A 21300-nucleotide genomic window follows, 5' to 3' on the forward strand; every position below is an offset into this window, starting at 1 on the left:
AAAGAGACACCTCAGCTGGAAGCAAAACATGTCACCTTCATGGTATTTTAAGTACTGAATTAGATTTTTCTCTGTGCTTTGCCATGATTTGTCTATTTATTTGAAATAGATGGAAATTTAGATATAGCGTAAAACAGTATGTAAATACGTTTATGCTATAGTTCAGACTTGAAGTTTTTAAAAGTCTTTCAGCACATAATTTATAAACTATATGATTATACATCAATAAATGTCTAGAATTTTAAGAAAAATGGTTGTTTCCTTGAGGCATACCAAAAATTACAAAGTTCAACTATGCTGGTATACTTTGTTGTTAATGTTTAAACTGTTATGCTTTAATTGCATACTACCTCAAACACAATTCCTCAGAAGACTTGTGTTTAACTAGACTTGTGTTTAACTTAAGTAGAAGCAATGTTCTTCAAATTGTGGCTTATAAATCAACCTAGTAGCTTACATATAGTCAAGGGGGGAGGGCAGGAAAACCTCCAGGAGCTAGAGAGACGGTCCAGCGGTTAAGAGCACTGGCTGTTTTTGCAGAGGACTTGATTTTGGTTCCCAGCACCCACTCCAGTTCAGGGGGATCTGACACCCTCTTCTGACCTTCATGGGCATTGCATAATACAGGTATACTTATATATGTAGGTATGTTGGCTCATGACACAAAATATATTTCTTACTGTGATTTCAGGTCAGTAAGTTTGAAAACCATGATATTATAAAGCTATCAAAGCAGTCCTGCTTGCTTCCCTATGGCACAAAAGACTTACAGGTCTGCTATGTATTACCAGTAGGTGATAATGTCTTACCTTTTTAGAGCACTTGGCTGTGGTTTTCAGACAGCACTTCTTATGGCAAGCATACTTGCACACTGAAAAACGGGTTAATAATACAGCAGTTTTAGAAATCTGAAAACCAGTGACAAGAACTTACCAAGTTTACAACCTTATTTTGATGCAATCTTTTCTTTAGATCTGAGTCTGCTATAATGGCATCAGTACATTTTTGTGCTGTGTTGATAACTAAAAAGGATTTTAAACAACTCTGTTAGGGAAAATGAAGTTGAAAATAAGCCTAACATTTCCATCACTGTCAATGAACAGATTCACAAATTAGTATTCATGTTCTCCCAGGTACACTAAAGCCTGCTAAAATGCCAGAAGTACCCATTAAGAATCATTACTACAGGTAAAGAAGGCATTATTGTCAAAGAAATGCTTACTGAAGTGAAGGTCCAGAATAGAGAGTGCTGAGGAAAGAGAATTTAAACGGAATTATCAGTTGTGATAGGGAGTATTAAGAGATCAAGTTCAAAGCTAAAATAATTTCTTGAACTGGTAGATAAGAGGGCAGCCAGAGAGCCTGGTGAGCAAGAGGAGACACCTGAATAGGGGGACACTGAGAACAAGATGATAAGTGTCATTCTGCTATACTAGTTTGGTCTCTAGTAAAACAACTGAATATCCTTTCTTGAGCTTCTTTCTTCTAATTTTCTTTAGAATCACAATCAAGTAGGGAGGCTATAACATTGTACTGGTATACTTTGTGACCAGGACAGTTACAAAAACCATTAATTCCATAAAGAAATCAATCTATGTCCACATTGGTCATAAAAAAGCTAGTTCTCTAAACCCTTAGCCATAAGCCTTAGTGTTTCAAGTAATGCCAAACCTTTAAGAACTGGATTAAGAAGCGGGTGTATTACAAATTACTGTCCATTTTCAATCTCATTCTTAAAACTATTAATAATAAAATGAAAGGAAGCGCTTACTCCATTGTTACAGAATAAATCTGAAATATTCCCCACTGGTCTGAATGCTTGTTACCCAGTTAGTGGTACCATTTAGAGAAGGCTGTGTAATCTTTATGAGGTGGAAACTCACTGGCTGAAGTAAGTCACTAGAGGTGGGCCTTTGAAGGTTACAGCCTGCCACTGGTGTGGGTCACAATCTCTGCTTACCGGCCTGTGCTGATATGAACAGCCTCCACCACACATTTCCTCGGGCATCTCTTTCCTTCCATGAAGAACTGAAATTCTCTGAAAGCATGAGCTAAAACTAAATTTTTCCTCACCTAAGTTGTTTCTGTTTGGTATTATAGCCACAATGACACAAAACTAATATAGAAATCTAGGTACCAGACAAGTGGGTATGCTGCCTTGACTAAACCTGATCATGTGACTTTAAGCCTTTGAAACTGATTTGAGGGAGGAATTTGGAAAAGTTTGGAGCTTTAGGATAGAGAAGCCCAGTCCTGGAATGCTGCAAGTAGAACTTAATAGGACATTCTGGTGGACGGTTGAAAACCAGAATGCTAACAGATGTGGAAAGTGAAAGACAAGCTTCCATGTTTCATATGCAAACAATGACTCTACTGGGAATTGGACTAGAGGCCATTTTCATTTTCTGGTGGCGAATTTGTCTATGACACATGTCCTGAAAATTTAAGTGAGGCAGAATTGAGGAACTAAGTAATCTGAAGTAAATTTAGGCTATAGTGTGGTTACTGCTGGCTATATTTAGCCAGGTTTATAGTGATAATTGGAAATGGAATTTTAAAATATTTAGGTTGACTAGGAAAGAAGCACATTAATGCTTTGGACAAAAAGACTAGTTATTAAGATGTTTAGCAACATTAAAACTAAAATGAGAAATCTGCACTGGAACCAGAGGAAAGATTTGTTGAGGGCATTGCAAAAAGTGGTAAAGTGGTCAGACCACACCCATAGCAAGTTCCAGGGTGATATAAACTACAACTTATTTGAAAGATTTTCCTTTCTTTTTCTTTTTAAAAATATTTTTTTTATTATTCTTTGTTACTGAGTATGTTAAAGCTGTAATGAAATGCTTTTTCTAAAAAATAAAAAAATATTAAAAAATAAAATTTAAAAAAAATTTTTATTATTATTTTATGTGTATGAGTGTTATGGCTACATGTAGGTAAATGCACCCGTATCATGCAATGCCCGCAGAGGACAGAAGAGCTGTCATATATCCCCCTGGAACTGAAGTTACGGACAGTTGTTAGCTGCCATGTGGGTGCTGGGATTCGAACCCGGGTCTTCTTCAAGAACAGTCAGTGTTCTTAACTGCTGAGCCATCTCTCCAGCCCCTTGAAAGATTTTCCTTTAAAAAGAGAGTACTGCCTAGAATGTTCTACTCTCAAAGGGCTAACTAGGGAAATATTTTCCCAAGTTCAGCTATGAAGCTACTGTAGCAATGGTTCAAAGGAGGTTAGCTATTATTCCAGTTGGTTGAAGAACTTGGCTTCCATGTGGTACTAGTTTTGTAGGCACGTGGGTGCAAGACAAGATCATCAAAGCTTTTTCCTCAAAGATCTCTAATACTTACATTTGCATACAGAAGCTCGGTCCATTATCCATATCAAGGAAGAACAGAATTCACAGTATGTAGGGATGCTGTATTGGGTGGCCTTAAAGATATGGCCATTGTGCTCTTCCACCTGAGGGGAAAAAATTTTTTTTTAGCTATTTATACTAAAGCAAATAAAGTAAATGCTGCCCTAACATGGTTGGCAAAGGGAAATTCTTCAATCCCTTGTTAAGACTTCACTGGGTATACAAAATGAAATAAAATATAGTTCTGTCCCTTCAAAAAAGCTAACAATATAGATCAGAATGTCCAACTTATACGAAAAGCAATGCAATTCAACAAGCATGTAACAGCTATATTATGTGACACGGTGTCAACATGTTATATTAAAAGCAGTTCTAAAATTTTTGTTTTTCACATTATTGAATGTTTCACATTATTGAAAATTACTGACAAAAAGGCTTCTGTTTACATGAATTAGACCTATCACTATTTAGAAATTAAAACTGAAAAAAAGTAATTCATTTGAAATTAAGGACATTAAATATTAATATAAATAATCCTTTTAAAAAATCCATTTTATTTTTATTTGATGTGTGTAAGTATTTTGCCTGCATGTATCTAATTGTACATGTGTGTGCAGAACTCACAGACACCAGAAAGAATCAGATCCCCTAGGAACTGGAGTTACAGACTGTTGTTAGCCAACATGTGGGTGCTGTGAACCAAACCCAAGTTCTCTGTAAGAGCAGCCAGTACTCCCACCCCTTTTTTTGAAACAAAGTCTCACTTTTTACTCCATGCTGGCCTCAAACCCATGATGATCTGCATGACTAGGCCTTCAAAGTCTGGAATTACAGGCCCAAGTCACATGCCTTTGATCCCAGCACTCAGGAGGCAGAGCCAAGTTGATCTTTGTGAGTTCAAGCTAGAACATTGAGTTCTATGTCAGCCATGGGCACATAGTGAGATGCTATCTCAAAACAAACATGCAGAAGCTGCAGAGATGGCTCAGTGATTAAAGGCACTGACTGCTCTTACAGAGGACCCATGTTAATTCAGTTCCCAGCATCAACATGGCAGATAACAACTGTCTGAAACTCTACTTCCAGGGGATCCATTACTCTCTTCTGGCTTCCATGGGCACTGCATAGTATGGGTACACTTACATACATACAGGCAATACACTCCTACACATAAATAAAAATAATAAAGTAACCAAACATACAAAAGGTTTCATTGTGACACTACCAATACACATATATCATATTTTGTTCTTATCTGCACCCTACTGCCTCTCTTGCTGGTCCCCTTCTTCCTTTGAAATAATTACCTGTTGTGCTTTCATGACACATACATCACATTACCTTCACCCCAGCTCTTTAGACTTCTTTCACACTCCCCTTTCTAATTCCATGTCCTAAGTATTTATTTTCACACATGAAAATTTAAATATAGGAGCTACATATGAGAAAATGTGTATTTGTCTGAGTCTGATTTATTTCACTTAATATGATTCTCCAGTTTCATCCATGTTATTGCAAATGTGACAATTTCATTCTTCTTTACAACCATACAGAATTCCATTGCATATATGTACCATTTTCTTGATCCATTAATCTGTTAATTGACATCTTAACTAGCTTTATATCTTGGATATCGTGACTAGTGCTCCTTATAGCCCAACTGGCCTTGATCTCATAGATTCACCTGCTTCTGCCTCCTAAGTGCTGAGATTAAAGGTATGTGCCACCATGCCTGGCTGAATGCTTTTTAAAGTATTACTGTTCATTTGTATTTCTTCTTCTTAGAATTCTCTGTTCAGTTCCACAGCCCATGTTTTTACTTGATTGATTATTCTCTTGATAGGTATTTTTTCTTTGCATATTTTGTATATACATCTTCTGTCAGATGATAGCTGGCAGAGATAGTCTCCCATTCTGTAGGTTGCCTCTTCACTCAATAGTTTCCTTCACTGTACAGAAGCTTTTTAATTTCATGAGGTCCTATTTATCAATTGTTGGCTTTATTTCCTGAGTTCTATTTAGAAAGTCCTTACCTATGACTATATCTGGAAGTATTTTCCCTACTTTAACAGTTTCAGGCCTTATGTTTGATTCATCTGAAGTTCATTTTTTTGCAGGGTGAAATAAAGTTTTTCTTTTACATGTAGATACCCAGTTTTCCCAGCACCATTCTAATATACAAAAAGATGTTACAATATAGTAAGGCAGCCCAATTTAAAAAAATGAGTAAAATACTGAATAGATAGTCCATCAAAGCAGTACAGGTGGCCAGCAGACATATGGAAAGATGTCTAACATCATCAGCCATGAGAGAAATGCAAATTAAAATCAAAGTAAGACACTATGTCAGACCTTTAAGAATGGCTGTAACAAAAAGGTATACAGCAACTAATAGTTATTGCAGTATTGTAGTTACTTAGTACTGAATACTGGTAGTGAAGATCTTGAGAGACTGGAACTCTCAGAATATTGTAGGCAGTATTGTAAAATGCTGTTGTCACTTGGAGAACAGTTTGGCAATTTCTGAAAATTTTAATCATAGTTATCATATGACCCAGAAATTATACCCTCAGATTTATATATGAGAGAAATCATAACATATATCCATAAAATAACCCAAATGTCTATCAAATGGTAAATAAAATGTGATGGGAAATGTGAGAGCTTTCCAGTGGAAGAGTGCTAGCCTAGCATGCCAAGTGTCCTGGGTTCTCTCCCCACTACAGCACCCCAAAAATGATGTATGTATACAATGGAATTCTATTGAATACTGAAATCGGCTGAACTACTGATACAGCAATATGAATGTCTCTCAAAAACATTATGCTAAGAAACCAAATGCAAAACCACAAACTGCATGATTCCATTTACACAAGGCTCACATAGCAAAAGTATAGAAATAGTAAACAAGTTAGGAAAGAAGTAGTTATACTGTTGTGAGAAAATATTCCAAGTTTTCTTCCATTTTAGGAAGCCACTACTGAAAAAAGTCTCTTTATTGAACATAGGATATATTTGTTATTCTAAATTTTAAGAGACATGAATATACCCTACATATCTGATAAACCTATTACTTAAATATATTTACAGAAATGAAAGGCAGACTTCAGGGTACTGATCTAGAAATAACTTTTTTTGATAACTTACCAAATCAGTTTCTTTTTTCCTTCTTTTCTTTCTTTCTGTTTTAGGCACCTGGCAGAAGATGGGGAGAAACAGAAATTGAGATAACATATTTTCTTCTTTGCAAGTGTTGAGCAACTTGAACAGATGATAAACAGCTCTTTGTTTAAACCTATCTTTTAATAAGTATAAATTTACAAAACAGCAAAATAAGCCCAGTAAGAATCTTCTGCTTAAAATAAAATCCATAACAGAATTTTCAAAGACTTGTTTTTAAATTACTAAATAATTTCATCTGGAATACTGCAAAGATATACAATGATAACTGTGTCTGCTATAACTTTCTTTGAAAGCAAAAACAAACGACAAAAAATACACAAACACATGCACACACACTTTTTGTTTTATATTTCCGAGTCCATTGTAGCCCAGGCCCATTCCATCTTCCTCTTGCCTTAGTGTCCAGAGTCCCAGGATTATAGGTATATGCCACCATACCTAACTTAAAAGCATATGGTAATTTTTTAGAAATGTGTCCTATGGTAATGTTTTTCACATCTACTCATTACCATTGAAATCTACCTGACGACTTTATATCCATGCTCAGATGCCAAGGATCTCAGAAAGTAATTGACTGTGACTAGTAATAATCAGATATATAGAGATTAGAAACGTATGTGCAATCATCTTAAGTGTTAACTGCATTAAAAACGAATTTTTCTGTATGAAACTGTATTTTAATCATGAAATGGAGATCTTTTTTAAAGGTTAAAACCTCACTCAATTTTATGTCTTATAGGGTTTATACTACAATACTGTATAACTGTATTAATTCAAGTGTAAACCTAAATATTTACAGCCAATTTTGAAAGAGATGCATCATAGCTCTGGAAATTGTTATTGAATATGCAATGCAGTTGTAATGAAGTGCTTCTTCTAATTATGTGATTATTAAATAATTTAAAAAAAATTTTTAAAAAGTGTCCTAAACAGACTCCTACAAAGAATTCATACTTTAATCCTTTCAGAAATCAAAATATATCTCATACCTTTGTGGCTATGCTATCCAGAGTCTTAAATTCATTCATGTATTCATCTAAAAACACCTTAAAAGTGTTGACCCAAACTCTCACTGGAGATTCACTCCAATTGCGTTGCTCAAGCCTCATGGTCTTTTCCAGAATCTGTTCAAACAGTGCATACAGGTCTTTATATCGTATGCTTTTCCCATCATCCATCTAATAAGAAGAGGAAAAAAAAGTTACGTTTTTATGAAGAAAGTATTTTTTTAACATTTAACTTATTATTTTAAAATTTTATGTGTACAGGTGTATTTATTGCCTGCATGCATGCAAGTGCACCTGTGTTGTGCAATGCTCTCGGAGATCAGAAGAGGGCACTGGATTCCCCTGGAACTGGAGTTATGGATGGCTGATAGTCACAGTATGGGTGCTGGGAACTGAACCTGGGTCCTCTGCAAGAGCAGTCAGTGCTCTTAACCTCTGAGCTCTCTCTCTAGCTCCCTATGAATAAATTCTTAAAGACTGATTAAACTTTACTGGGGTTAGGATCTTGAAACACTTTGTAATGAGCTTGCTCATGAGGTTAGGTGGCATGTGTGAAAAAATTCTTACATTAGTATAGAATGCAAATAGGATAAATCTAAGTATTAATAAAAGACCCAACAGTTTAAGCAATATAATAATTGTGCAAACCCCGAGAATTGCTTCTTTAAGTCTAGCTTTATAACTAATTAAAATTATAGAGTCACATTGAACTATGCATATCTCCTAACATGGTCTTACCGCCAATGCAGATGAATAAAAGCTGAAGATATTCTGCCGAAATTCTTTCAGGGCTTTTTTAAATACAACATCCACTAGAGTATCCTTCTTGCTGTCTTCATTATCTAGATCATTCATCTGGGGACATCAGAAAAAGTTGTTGAACACAAGTAATTAAAAAGAGCCAAATGCAACAGTGGAAATGTCTGTTCAACAATGACTGTTCTAAAAATACAAGCCACTGGCCATTATAGAACCCAGGAAAAGGACAATATGCTCAAATATTATTGCTACTAGAGCACATCTAAGTTCCTTTCTAACATTTTAGATCTACAGTTCTATTACTAGAAAACTATAATAAAATGGAAGTCAGTATTTCTAAAGACTGAAACTTTAAATCCTGTCTATCTAGTCTGACTATGTATGTTCTATTATTTGAACTTTCTGTTAACATACCTACTGCCTAAGTTACTGGAGATCTTTTAACCTGCATTTCTACAAGGGAACACACTGTCATAAATGAGCACTCCATAGTCAAATTTACTCCAAGGATTAACTTAGCAAACTATACCTTTTTCAGAAGAAATTCATCCATACTTTTTAAATCACTGGTACTTGCTATGATTTGGACAGAATCATTTTGCCAATGCACGGAATCCAAAGCCACATTGCTGATCTTTACGCCTCGCTTGCGCTTAGTCTTTGGAGAAGGCTCTTTGTTCTCTTTGAACTCCTTTCGGCAACTACCAGGCAATTCAGGGCTCAGAGGTGGTGTTGGGTGATACTGAGATAATTCTACAATTCAAAATAGGACATACAAAAAGATGCATTTAATAAAAAAAATATTGATCATCTCCATTCTTAAGTTCTTTTAGTAACATATGCAAACATCTGTAAAACAAAGTAACATTGTTTTGAGATTAAGCAGGCAGATGATAAATCCTAGCTAGCAATCGTACAAAAAATATATTTAAGAATTATCACTTTTGGGGCTGGAGCAATGGCTCAGTAGTTAAGAGTACTGATTGCTCTTGCAGAGGACCACAGTTCGATTCCCAGCACCCACATGGTGGCTAACAACCATCCGTAACTCCAGTTCTGGGGGAATCTGATGCCTTCTTCTGACCTCCATGGGCATTGCATGACACGGGTGTACTTACATACACGCAGACAATACACTCATACACATAAAATTAAAAATAAATAAGGCCAGGCATGGTGGTGCATGCCTTTAATCCCAGCACTTGGGAGGCAGAGGCAGGCAGATCTTCGTGAGTTTGAGACCAGCCTGGTCTACATAGCGAGTTCTAGGACAGCTGGTGCTACAGACCCTGTCTCAAAAAGACAGATATACATACATACATACATACATACATACATAAATAAAAAAAAAAAGAATTATCACTTTTTATTGAGAAATGGTATCATATCTCCCAAGGACCTGGTATTGGGTGGATACAGACATGATCATAAAGACCTTAGTTCCAAAGAAAAGCAAAAAGAATATGCAGTGAGTTCCAGGACAGCTGGGGCTACAAGGAGACCCTGTCTCAAAAAAAAAAAAAAGCCATAATCTTGATTTTTATAAAAGTATTCTCCTAAGCATACAATGAAGTCATTATAATGTAGATTTTCAGCTAATGAGCATTATGCTTCTTAGAAATTAGTAGCGAAGAATATAACTTTAGAAGATGAAAAATTCAGAATGATTAGTGTCAATCAGATGAGATATTAAGAAAATGAACACTTGAGTAATGCAATGCAGAGAATTTAAAATTTTCTAAACTGAACTTGTGTTACCCACTTAATTTACTATTAATTTTATCCCAATCAGTTGTTCAGATGATAGGAATAAAGGCACAAGATACAAAATCAAAGGTATAACTTTATCTCTACTATTCTTTGAAATGTTAATATGGAGTACATTCAAGTGTGTTACTGCTATGTCCTGAAAACCAAAACAGCACCTACAAGATGAAGTGCTAGGCATCTACTAGCCATTGATCTATCATAGATGTGATGCTTCATATTCTCAAATAAAACCCTTCCTTTCTTAAAATGCCTTGATCAGGTATTTTCTGGCAACAATATTTACTTTGTATGCAGTAACTAACATAATGCCTGATATACAGTACAATGATTAAGGATGAGGACTCTGAGCTAGGCATGATGGCTCATACTTGTAACCTCAGCACTCAGGAGGCTAAGGCAGGAGGACTGTCACAAATTCAAAGCTAGTATGAAATTCAAAGAAGGAACAAAAACAAAGAGTCTGGAGTTCAACTCCCTAGACACAAATTCAAATCTCAGTTCTTCTGATTTCTACATATGTATAACTAACTTCTTGAGCCTCAGTGTTCTCATCTACAAAATGTGAAGAATATCAACCTCAGAAAACTGTTTTGCGAACCAACAGAGTTAATATATACATGTTTAGTATGATTCCTTCTACTTAGTAAGCACTCAAATATCAGCTGCTGTGAATAATGAAGTACTATGAATAATACGTATTTATGAAATAACCAAATAAAGGCTAAACCTTTGTAGTTTAGGAAAAAAAGGCTAGGACTGGGGGTAAAGATCAATAACATGTGCAAGACCACTGGTTCAATCCCCAAGGCTACCAAAAAGAAACAAAGGTTAGTCTAAATTTCATAATCACTGAGGTGGCTGTTGCTTTACCTTTTCATGCCACATATTCTTGGAGCTTCTAATATAGGTACAGGGTGACTTCGTTTATTAAGTATGGAAACATTTAACAACCCTTGTTCTAGCTCATTAAAAGAAGCTTACAAATGGACTGTCATGAATAAAAAAGGCGTTAACATACTCTCAGAATGAGTAACTGGAAATTATGAAGATAAGTTCCACCCTTCACCCATTTTTACCATCTGGAAATGGATGAGCAGGAATCACATCTGAGTCAGCAAAGAGTGATGAAATCTCCAACTGGGAGGCAGGTTTTACTCGAGTAGTCTTCTTCTCTCCTTGCTTCCCTTTGGCCCAGAATCTCATCTTAGCTCTCTGAGGTCTGCTTTTAAAATAAAGGTATAGATGAAAATCAGGTGTTAGTAATATTTCTGTATCCCCTCAAGCTTTATATCAAGCTTCATATACTGTTCATATATAGTAATCCATTTAATCTTCACTGTGTGTGTGTATGCTCATGTGTATGCCTGTATATTACTAGGGATCAAGCCCTAGGTTGGACACATGCTAGGCAAGCACTCTAAGACTGAGCCACATACTCAACTCCTCATCTTGAATACAAAATATAAAACTTGACAAGTTAAATAATTTGCTAAAATAAATCGGGCACAAAGCAGTGGAACTAGGACTCCAGCTCAGGCTTTCTGATTCCCAAACTGGTATCTTTTCATTGTTACCTCACAACTAGCTTACAGCAACAAATGCACTTTTAAAGAAATCTTTGTTAACTATCAACCATTTTTTTTCTAAAAAAATGCTACTTTATATTGTTAGCAATTTCATACAGAAAAATTCTAACTACATGATTAGAAGAAGCATTTTACTACAGATTTAACATATTCAGTAACACCCTCCAGAGCAATTTCTTCTGTCTTTATTCATATGCATCTTAATTTTTTACCTCACTGAAATCATGATTTCAGAATAATTTAAATCTTTCCACTAGTTATCATATTATAAAAGATTTTTAAGAGAAATTTTATTGATTCAAGAATTTCATACAATGAATTATTACATTCAGGCCTCCTCTCCTATCTTTACTCTCACCCAACCCCCACCTCTTGACTTTGAGTCTTATCAAATGAAAAACCCCATCCACCTTATATAACCCATGTGAGCTGGGTGCAAGGGAAACCATATCTCATTGGAATGCCAGTGATCGATAATTCTTGCACTCAGATGTGCCAAAGTAAGCACTACTCCCTTTCCTTTGTATGTGACTTTGGGTCAGAATACACCCTGGTTTCTTGGAAAGGGATTTTCGCTCTTCTGTTTCTCTTACTGCTAAGGAATGTAAAGTAGGGATTTCTTTTTCTAGGCAGTTGGAAATGCTTGGTTTTCCTCATCAAAGAAGCTGTTTGCAGCCCTTGCATGAAGGTCATACTTTTGTTTTGGGTCTTCACCCAGCACAATGACCCCCCACTGTGGTCCACAGAGTTCTCCAACAGGCTGATTCCCCACAGGGTTTTACTGTGGGTAAAAGCAGAAGCTAGGTTCCCGCAGCAGGCAGCAATTAATTCACAGGCCTCCGATTCAAGAATCTCTGAGTAGCAGTTGGGAGGGTTCACAGCTTCACATGACAGCCTTACACCAGTGTCCTCTAGTTTATTTTCTGAGATCTGCAGGCTTCTCAGATTCCTCATGTTGTTGAGGACTGCAGCCAGGTCTTGAAAGCCACTATGTAGTGAGTATGGTTGGCTGATCATTGGCACCACTGGGGCGCATGGGTGGGCAGTCAACTCAGCTCCAACCACCAGTGCATATGAGCAGCCAGGCTCCACAGGTGCACAGAGTAATGGCTGGTATGCGCAGCTTTCTCATCTTGGTTTCCCAGTTATTATCTCTCTTATTTGCCAAGTCCTGGGTTCAGAATTTTGAGTTCAATATAGAAGCATCAAGAGTCTTAAAAAAATGAAGAGGCTCAGTTATGTTTTTAGGTCCTCGTGCCACTACAACATTGCTCTGCCTGTGCTGCCATTTTGGCTCTCCAATTGTTTTCTTTTATACTTGCCAGGTCCTGGGTTCAGAATTTTGAGATCAATATAGAAGCACCTATGGTCAGGTAAATATTGTCTGTGATAAGGTTCCTCACATGGCCCACTGGCTGCAGTCAGTTTCTTCGCAGCTAGTGCACCCCTGGGGCATGCCTCATTCCAACTCCATCTTTTTTTACTCCCTCACACTATAAAAGTTTTGATGTTACCATTTTATATTGATTATCTATGATAATTAACCACAGCCACTAGTTATGTGAGCTCTTATCTTTCTCTAGGCACAGTGCTAAGTGCTTATATGGTATTACTTTAATTACACATTTACATTTCAGGATGAACATCAATAATTTAAAAACTCTGAATCCTAATTGCTCTAAAATAAACTTTTGAGTGCTTACATGAGGTCCTAAGTGAAAAGCTCCACAACTTACCTTAGGAGGTTATAGTCAAAATAGCATACAAAAATCTCATATCAAATCACCCACAGGCTATTTCATATACCACAATTGTATATGAAATATAAATGAATTGTGTTTATGGACTTGGGTCCTATGCCATAATGTTCTCATTATGTAAATATGCAAATGTTTCTCAAAATCTGAAAACATGTCTGGTCTTAAGCAATTTGATACTCAAACTGCACTACAAATATTTCAAATATGAAAAATTGTAAAATTAAACAGAGTACTTTTCTAAAATTACCAGTGAGAATCATACCTACTATAATAGATATGGGTATTGAATTATTTATTATTTATGAGGCACTGTAGATGCTAGGCAAGCTCTACCACTGAGCTCCACACCTCTTTTCATCTTCTACTTTTATTTTGAGTCAACATCTCACAAATTTCCCAGGTTGGCCTTAAACTCACTCTGTAGTTCAGGTAATCCTTAATTTTATGCTCACCCTGCCTCACCCTCCCAAGTAGCTGGGATTACAAACCTATGCCATCACATCAGGCAATTTATTATATTGCCTCTTTTTAGGGTTTATATATACTTTTTTTTACATAAATCAAAGATGAACCTTGAGGTAATAGCAACTCACATATACTCACTAAATACTACATATTCTTACTTTGTACTAGTAAATTTATTTGTATATTAATTTGTGAATGAAAATACAAATGAAATTTTAAAAATCTGAACATCTACTTGGTTAACAGTCCTATACCTAATTTTCACAACTACCACAATAAAGAAGAATTATTATCTGTACTTTATACATGAGCAAACTGGGGTTCAGACTGCTGATAGGCCTGATTTTAGCTTCTGTCTCTATCTGGTTTTATAGCACATAATCTCTCATTCCTTATTTTTAGTTTTTGAGACAGGCTCTCACTATGTAGCCCTGGCTGGCCTGGAACTTGCTATGTAGACCAGGTTGGCCCCAAACTCAACAGAGATCGGTCTGCTTCTGTTCCTGAGTGCTGAGATTAAAGGCCCATCTTTTTTCTTCCATTTTTATTAAAAAAAAAAAACCAAACCACTTATTCCTAGAATTATATGTTCATATGCTGTAAAAAGGCTCTACAGACTTATTAGAAACACAGCCTTTCTACTCTCATCCTACTTCTCTTATTTCAAAAGCAGTGTTCTGAATTGACACAGCTCTCACTTCTGGTATTTACCATGCTTACACTGGTATTATGCCATGACTCAAGTAAGCAGGATGCACTATTCCTTTCTCCACCACAAATATTGTAATTTCAGTTACTCCATATATAACTTTGGATATGTTTAGTGTTATTTTGTGTATGAGTATTTTCTGCATGTATGAAAATACGCCAGTGTCATGCAAAGCCCTTGGAAGCCAGAAGAAGGTGTCACATCTCCTGGAACTATAGATATGGATGGTTGCTAGCCACCATGTAGATGCTGGCAATCAAACACGGGTACTCTGCAAGAGCAGCCAATGCTTTTAACCACTGAGTCATCTTTCTAGCCCTCAGTGTTCATTTTTTAAAGATATATTTTTTATTTATGTATTTATATGCCCCAACAGAACTGGAACTCACCAAGTAGACTAGGCTCACAGATATCAAGGTCTCTGCCTCTGGAGTGCTGGGATTAAAGGCGTGGGACATGACACCCAGCTAAGATTCTATTTTTATCCATTAAGACATTTACTCTTCTGATTTTGTCTACTTCTGTCCTTTGTGGATTTGATCATTTTAGCAATTTGGGGGAAATAGAAATTAAATTACATGTTCTTTGTACTATGTTGTATCTTATTTCTCAATTTTTGATTTGCAGCATAATTTGGGAATCTTGGAAATGCCTCTTTAGTCTGTAAAAAAGTAGTCTATAATAGAGTTAAGGAACCAAAAGATTTAAGCATACCTCAAAATCTTCAGTGGGGGCCCAATGCTAATACAGAAGAGATATTTAAATAATAGAAATTCCACAATCAATCAGTATCTCTGTCTCTGTCTCTGTCTCACAATCTCTCTCGCTGCATGTTCATACCCCTATGTGTGCCAGAGGCCAAAGGAGGATGTCAGGTATCCTCTCTATCATTCTCTACCTTATTTCCTAAAGATACGGTCACTTGAATATGGAGCTAGGCTGGTGGCCATCAAATCCCAAGGACCTCTGTCCCTGTCCTTCGACCATAGTGCTAGGGTTACCTACCTATGAGCATAACCACGCCTGGCTTTTTTTTTTAAATGTGTATGCGTGTATTGCCTGCATGTAGGTAAGGGCATGCATGCCATGCCATGCCCGCCAGAGGTCAGAAGAGGCTGTCAGATCCCCTAGGACTGGAGTTACAGAGAGTTGTTAGCTGCCATGTGGGTGCTGCAATTCAAACCTGGGTCTTCTGCAAGAACAACCAGTGTTCTTAACTGCTGAGCCATCTCTCCAGATCCCTGGATTTTTTTTTTTTTTTAACGTGAGTCATAGGAATTTTTTTTTTAATATTTTATTATTTTTATTTTATGTGTATGAGTGTATTGCCTGCATGTATGTGAGTGCACCCATGTCGTGCAATGCCGCGGAGGTCAGAAGAGGGCTTCAGATTCCCCTGGAACTGGAGTTAAGGATGGTTCCTAAGTCATAGGAATTTTTAACTCAGGTCCTCATGCCTGCACAGCAAGTGCTCTATCCCGCTGTGCATCATCCATCAACCATCATCCTACCTCATCCATAAGCTCTCTCAAAGAGAATAAATTATTTCCAGAAAGTATTTTCCTATAGCACTTAGCTCAGCATAGAATTTAAGTCCCAAACTAGAACATATCTTCAATCTCATCTTTCTTCTTTTACAACAGAATACTGTAAATCATGCAATGATTAAGAAATTTATCCCAAATCATACTGATAAACATAAGATAAAGCTCAATATACATATCTGAACTATTATGTACCTGACAATATTGATATTTATTTCTTAAAAATACAGCAAATTCAAAAGCTCAGTATTGAGTTAACTATATAAAATCATAAAAATTAATTATCCGTATTATTTCTGTATACATTTCATACCTTATATCTGAATCTGAAGGCTTCTGTCTTACTGACAACTTTGTAATCTCTCCTTGAGACATAGCCTTATGAAGCCTTGCTTGTTCATCAACTGAAGAAAATCGTTGTGATGTCTGCAATAATAATAATACATATGAAAAGACTTTAAAACCAAGTAAACATATCATAACACTGACTGTATTAAAACTCAAGTTACAGGACCCACCAGTTCATATTTTCTGACAATTTAGCCAAGAACTTCATGTTACCCATAAGTTAAGAAAAAAGGTCAAGACCATTCACAGACACACCCACAAGATTCAGAATCAGATAAATCTAAAATATATAAGATTAATCTTCTATACCTCTTTGCATTTGTGCCAAAAGTTTTTATGGGTTAATTTGCTGTAATAGGTTGTTGTTGTTATATCCAGTCAAAGTTTAAAAGAGCTGGGACACACAGAAGATGACAAAAACCAAAGAACCAAGTGATCATTTATGCTCTAAATTATAAACAATTCATGAGATTGTGAAACTGGAACCTCAATTTCATTTGGCGATTCTTGTTCTACATGTTATAATGAACCCATCTAAAGATAATTCAGTTTTGAGAACTCTTGTTACTTATTCAAGTAATTTTCTAGAATTTCATCAGTTAAAAGAAAATATTCTGAATTGTTAAAGACAGATTTCTCTTTGTAGTCAAGACGGAGTACAGGAACTCTTTATCTAAAACATAAACACAGACAGTATTGTTTTTAAGGGAGCTAGTGAAAAACAAAGCAAGTTAAGTACCTGATACCTATTCTAGCTAACTACCTTAAAGTATTATTAAATAGATTCTGTGATGTGATACTGAGAGGGGGAACCCAGGTACTAGATGAACTCTTTTAGTTGAACACATGAAGCTAAAATTCCATGGCAACCAAATAACAGTAATGAACAGAGGAGATACATAATGGAAGAAATCTGGAGATCTAGAGGTTCCCACTGAGTGTATAAAAACAACCAAAATCTAAGTATGGAACCATCTGAAAGGATTAAAGGTAAGGCTAAGTAATGATGCCAGTGCCCAAGAACCAGAGCACTTAACTTCATGATGCCCAGGCCGTGAAATACAGAATGGCACTTGCATCAGTATCAAGCACACTTAGCCACAAACTGAGTACTGCTTGGGGTCTATTGATTTTGAAAGACCTGAAAGATAGAACGGCTTCCAGAGAAAAGCTCAGAATATTACTAAAAAACTGTAGTATAAGGAATATTAATTCAAAGAAAAAAATAACCAGCAACCAACCAGATATAATTCACAATATCAATCACAAATAATAAGAAATAAAAATGGGACTATATAGGGGCTGGAGAGACGGCTCAGCGGTTAAGAGCACTAACTGCTCTTGCAGAGGACCCAGGTTTGATTCCCAGCACCCACATGGCAGCTACAAACCATCGTTAACTCCAGTTCTAGGGGAATCCGAGCCCTCTTTTGACCTCCGTGGCATCGCAGGACATGGGTGCACTCACATACATGCAGGCAATACACTCATACACATAAAAATAATAAATAAAATATTTTTTAAATAGGAATATATGATGCATAACAAAAAGAAATTTGATCTATATACACTGACTAAAAATTCACACAGATGTTAATGAATTAGAACGATACCAAATTGAGATATTAAAATAGTAATTATAACTGTTTTCTACATGATCAAACTTCTAGAGGTGTAAACTTTTATGTCAATTATAAAAAAAAAAATTCTTCCTTCAACCTATTATAAGACCTTCTAGAACAGTAGTTGCTTCTGGGAGTAAAGTCAAAGGGGAAAATTTGAATGGAAACCTGAGAAAGAAAAATCTTGACAGAGTGCTGGTTACATAGCTGTATACATATCTGCCAATAATAAATCTATCTACTGAAGATCAATGCATTTCACTCTATGTATTGTACCTCATTTGTAAGATAATGTAAAAACTAGAATCAGGCCAATAAATTGCATGATCAATCTTTAAAAAAATTTTTTTTCTACTTTTTATTTTTTAAGAAAGTTTTTAAAATAAAGTTTTTAAATATATACTTTATTATTTTAATTTTTGCATGTACGAGTGCATTACATGCATGTATATAAGTGTACACAAGTCATGCAGTGCACACAGAGGTCAGTAGAGGGTGTCTGATCCCCTAGAACTGGAGTTATGGATGGTTGTTAGCCACCATGTGGGTGCTGGGAATCGAACCCAGATCCTCTGCAAAAGCATCCAGTGCTCTTAACTGCTGAGCCATCTCTCCAGCCCTACTGGATGATCAATCTTACAAAAAGAGAGATGTGACCCTTAATATGATTCAAAACTATGTTCCTCAAAAAACATTAAACCCAAAAGTGATTCCAACTCTAGATTTACATGGGCATTTACCTCCTATATTTCTGGTAATTGGTAGAGTTAATTTTAAATGATAGCACAAGTTTAAATTCTAGAAATGTAGGAAACTCAACACAGCAAGTGACCCCACCCCCCAAAAATGCTAGAGGGTAAAAAATAATTATAAGGCAATCTATATACTTAAGTTACTTAGACATATAGTGAAATTCCTTTTTAAAAATAACAAGAAAAATTAAAATACATAAAGTTTAGCAAAATAATTGGAAATAAGAGGGAATACAAACTTCAAATTACCCATAGATAGAAAGATTGATACAAGATTCCATCAAAATTTTTCTTACACTCTCACTATAAGCTTTTGTCTAAAATAAAGATAGCCTAAGAAAACTGTATAAAAGAGTAAAGAATGACTCGAGTGCATTTACACACATGGAGGCAATACACTCATACACAAAATTAAAAAAAAAGTTTTCTTGAAAAAAATTTTAAAAGAGATTTGAACAGTAAATAACTGAAGGCCTACCCAATAGAGGGAATTCATGCCTGATACTGTAAACTTAGCCAAACATCCATGGCTGAAGGGATCACAAACCCTAGAGAAGAACTTCATTTCCCTAAACCATTACAATTTCTAACTGGAATCTAAAAACTTATCCTTAAACCCATAGAAAAATATATCTCAGCCCTCATCAAAGAATTTTTTTTCTCAACAGATGGAGACCATAAAGATAGCCACAAGTGATCAGAATGAAGAGTAAGTGACCATAGGGGGCCAAGGCAAATTGATACATCAAAAATGCAACCAATATCCTAGGGTTCACAGAAACTTGCAGAAGAGGGGGTGGAAAGATTGTAAGAACCTGAGGACCACGACACCTGCTACTGATAGTATGTTCCAGACATGACAGGGAAGCTGCACCCACAAAATCCCAACAATACATTTGCACACACAATATCTATATAAAGATAACACCTGTTGATATGCCAACATGTATGGGACAAATTCCATGGGAAAAAGGTTAGATGAAGAGCTACTGCCAATTAATGGCTGCTGAGAAAGAAGCTATTTTCTCCAGGGACAAGAAACCTAACAGGTTGTTGAATCTCAAGTGGTTAGCCCTAAATTTATGAATATAGCACCACTAAAAGGACTTAGTACGCTGTTTATGTATACACATATGTATGTAACAACAATAATTAAAGGGGAGGTCAGGATATTGAGAGGGAGTGGGGGGAACATGGGAGGAGTTGGAGGGGGAGAAGGAAGGGTGAAAATTATGTAAATACAGTATTCCTATACAAAATTCTCAAAAAATGAAAATTTACCTCAGGATAAACCTGACCAAAGACATTAAAGAGCTCTACAATGAAAATTTTAAATCTTTAAAGAAAGAAATTGAGGAAGACATCAGAAGATGGAAGGACCTCCCATGCTCATGGATTGGAAGAATTAATAATGTGAAAATGACCATCCTACCAAAAGTCATTTATAGATTCAACACAATATTGATCAAAATCCCCATGATATTTTTCACAGAATTGGAAAAAAACACCCTAAGATTCTTATGGAAGCACAATAGACCTCAGATAGCCAAACCAACCCTGAGCACTGAGAGCAATACCGGGGGGATTACTATACCAGATTTTAAGTTGTATTACAGAGCTATAGTAATAAAAACAACATGGTACTGGCACAAAAATAGACCCATAGATCAATGGAATAAAACTGAAGACCCAAATATGAGTAAATACGATTTCAGCTACCTGATATTTGACAAAGGGGCCAAGAAAATTAAATGGAGGAAAGACAGCATGTTCAGCAAATGGTGATGGCAAAACTGGATCTCCACCTGTAGAACAATGAAACTAAACCCCTATCTTTCACCCTGCACAAAAGTCAATTCCAAATGGATCAAAGACCTCAATGTAAAGCCTGAAACTCTGAAACTATTAGAAGAAAACATTGGGGAAAACCTACAAGATATAGGCGTAGGAAAGGATTTTCTAAACCGGACATCAATTGCTCAGGAAACAAGGCTAAGAATTAACAAATGGGACCTCATTAAACTAAAAAGCTTCTGTACATCAAAGGAGGCGACCAGGGAAGCGAACAGAAAACCCACAGAATGGGAGAAAATCTTTATCAGTGACGCATCCAACAGAGGTTTAATATCCAGAATATACAACAAACTCAAAACACAGAGAATCAAGACAAGAAGCAACCCAATTAAAAGATGAGCTAAGGAGTTGAACAGAGAGTTCTCAAAAGAAGAAGTAAAGATGGCTATGAAACATCTTACAAGTTGTTCACCATCATTAATAATTAGGGAAATGCAAATTAAAACCACTTTAAGATTTCATCTTACCCCAGTCAGACTGGCTAAGATCAAGAGAACAAATGATACCAAATGTGTTGGAGAGGATGTGGGGAAAGGGGAACACTCAGCCACTGCTGGTGGGGCTGCAAACTGATTCAATCCCT

The 21300-nt window shown here is 36.1% G+C and overlaps 1 protein-coding gene across 6 annotated transcripts in view; it reads right to left on the reverse strand.

Moving 5' to 3' along the window:
* Window positions 1-21300, reverse strand: part of Myo9a (myosin IXA) — a 269269-nt gene that overhangs the window by 41592 nt on the left and 206377 nt on the right. For 3 of the 6 annotated variants that reach the window (XM_029565049.1, XM_029565048.1, XM_029565047.1), the window contains 8 exons: window positions 16455-16567; window positions 11154-11299; window positions 8837-9060; window positions 8287-8403; window positions 7531-7719; window positions 6506-6553; window positions 3351-3462; window positions 810-871 (listed from right to left, as the gene is read on the reverse strand). In XM_029565049.1, the coding sequence (XP_029420909.1) occupies window positions 810-871; window positions 3351-3462; window positions 6506-6553; window positions 7531-7719; window positions 8287-8403; window positions 8837-9060; window positions 11154-11299; window positions 16455-16567 (1011 nt within the window). The remainder of the gene's footprint in view (window positions 1-809; window positions 872-3350; window positions 3463-6505; window positions 6554-7530; window positions 7720-8286; window positions 8404-8836; window positions 9061-11153; window positions 11300-16454; window positions 16568-21300) is intronic. The other 3 variants (XM_029565051.1, XM_029565050.1, XM_029565052.1) reach the window with 2 other exon arrangements.

This window comes from Nannospalax galili, unplaced genomic scaffold (genome assembly GCF_000622305.1).
Source record: "Nannospalax galili isolate Female #2095 unplaced genomic scaffold, S.galili_v1.0 scaffold54, whole genome shotgun sequence".
Taxonomy (NCBI): Eukaryota; Metazoa; Chordata; class Mammalia; order Rodentia; family Spalacidae; genus Nannospalax; species Nannospalax galili.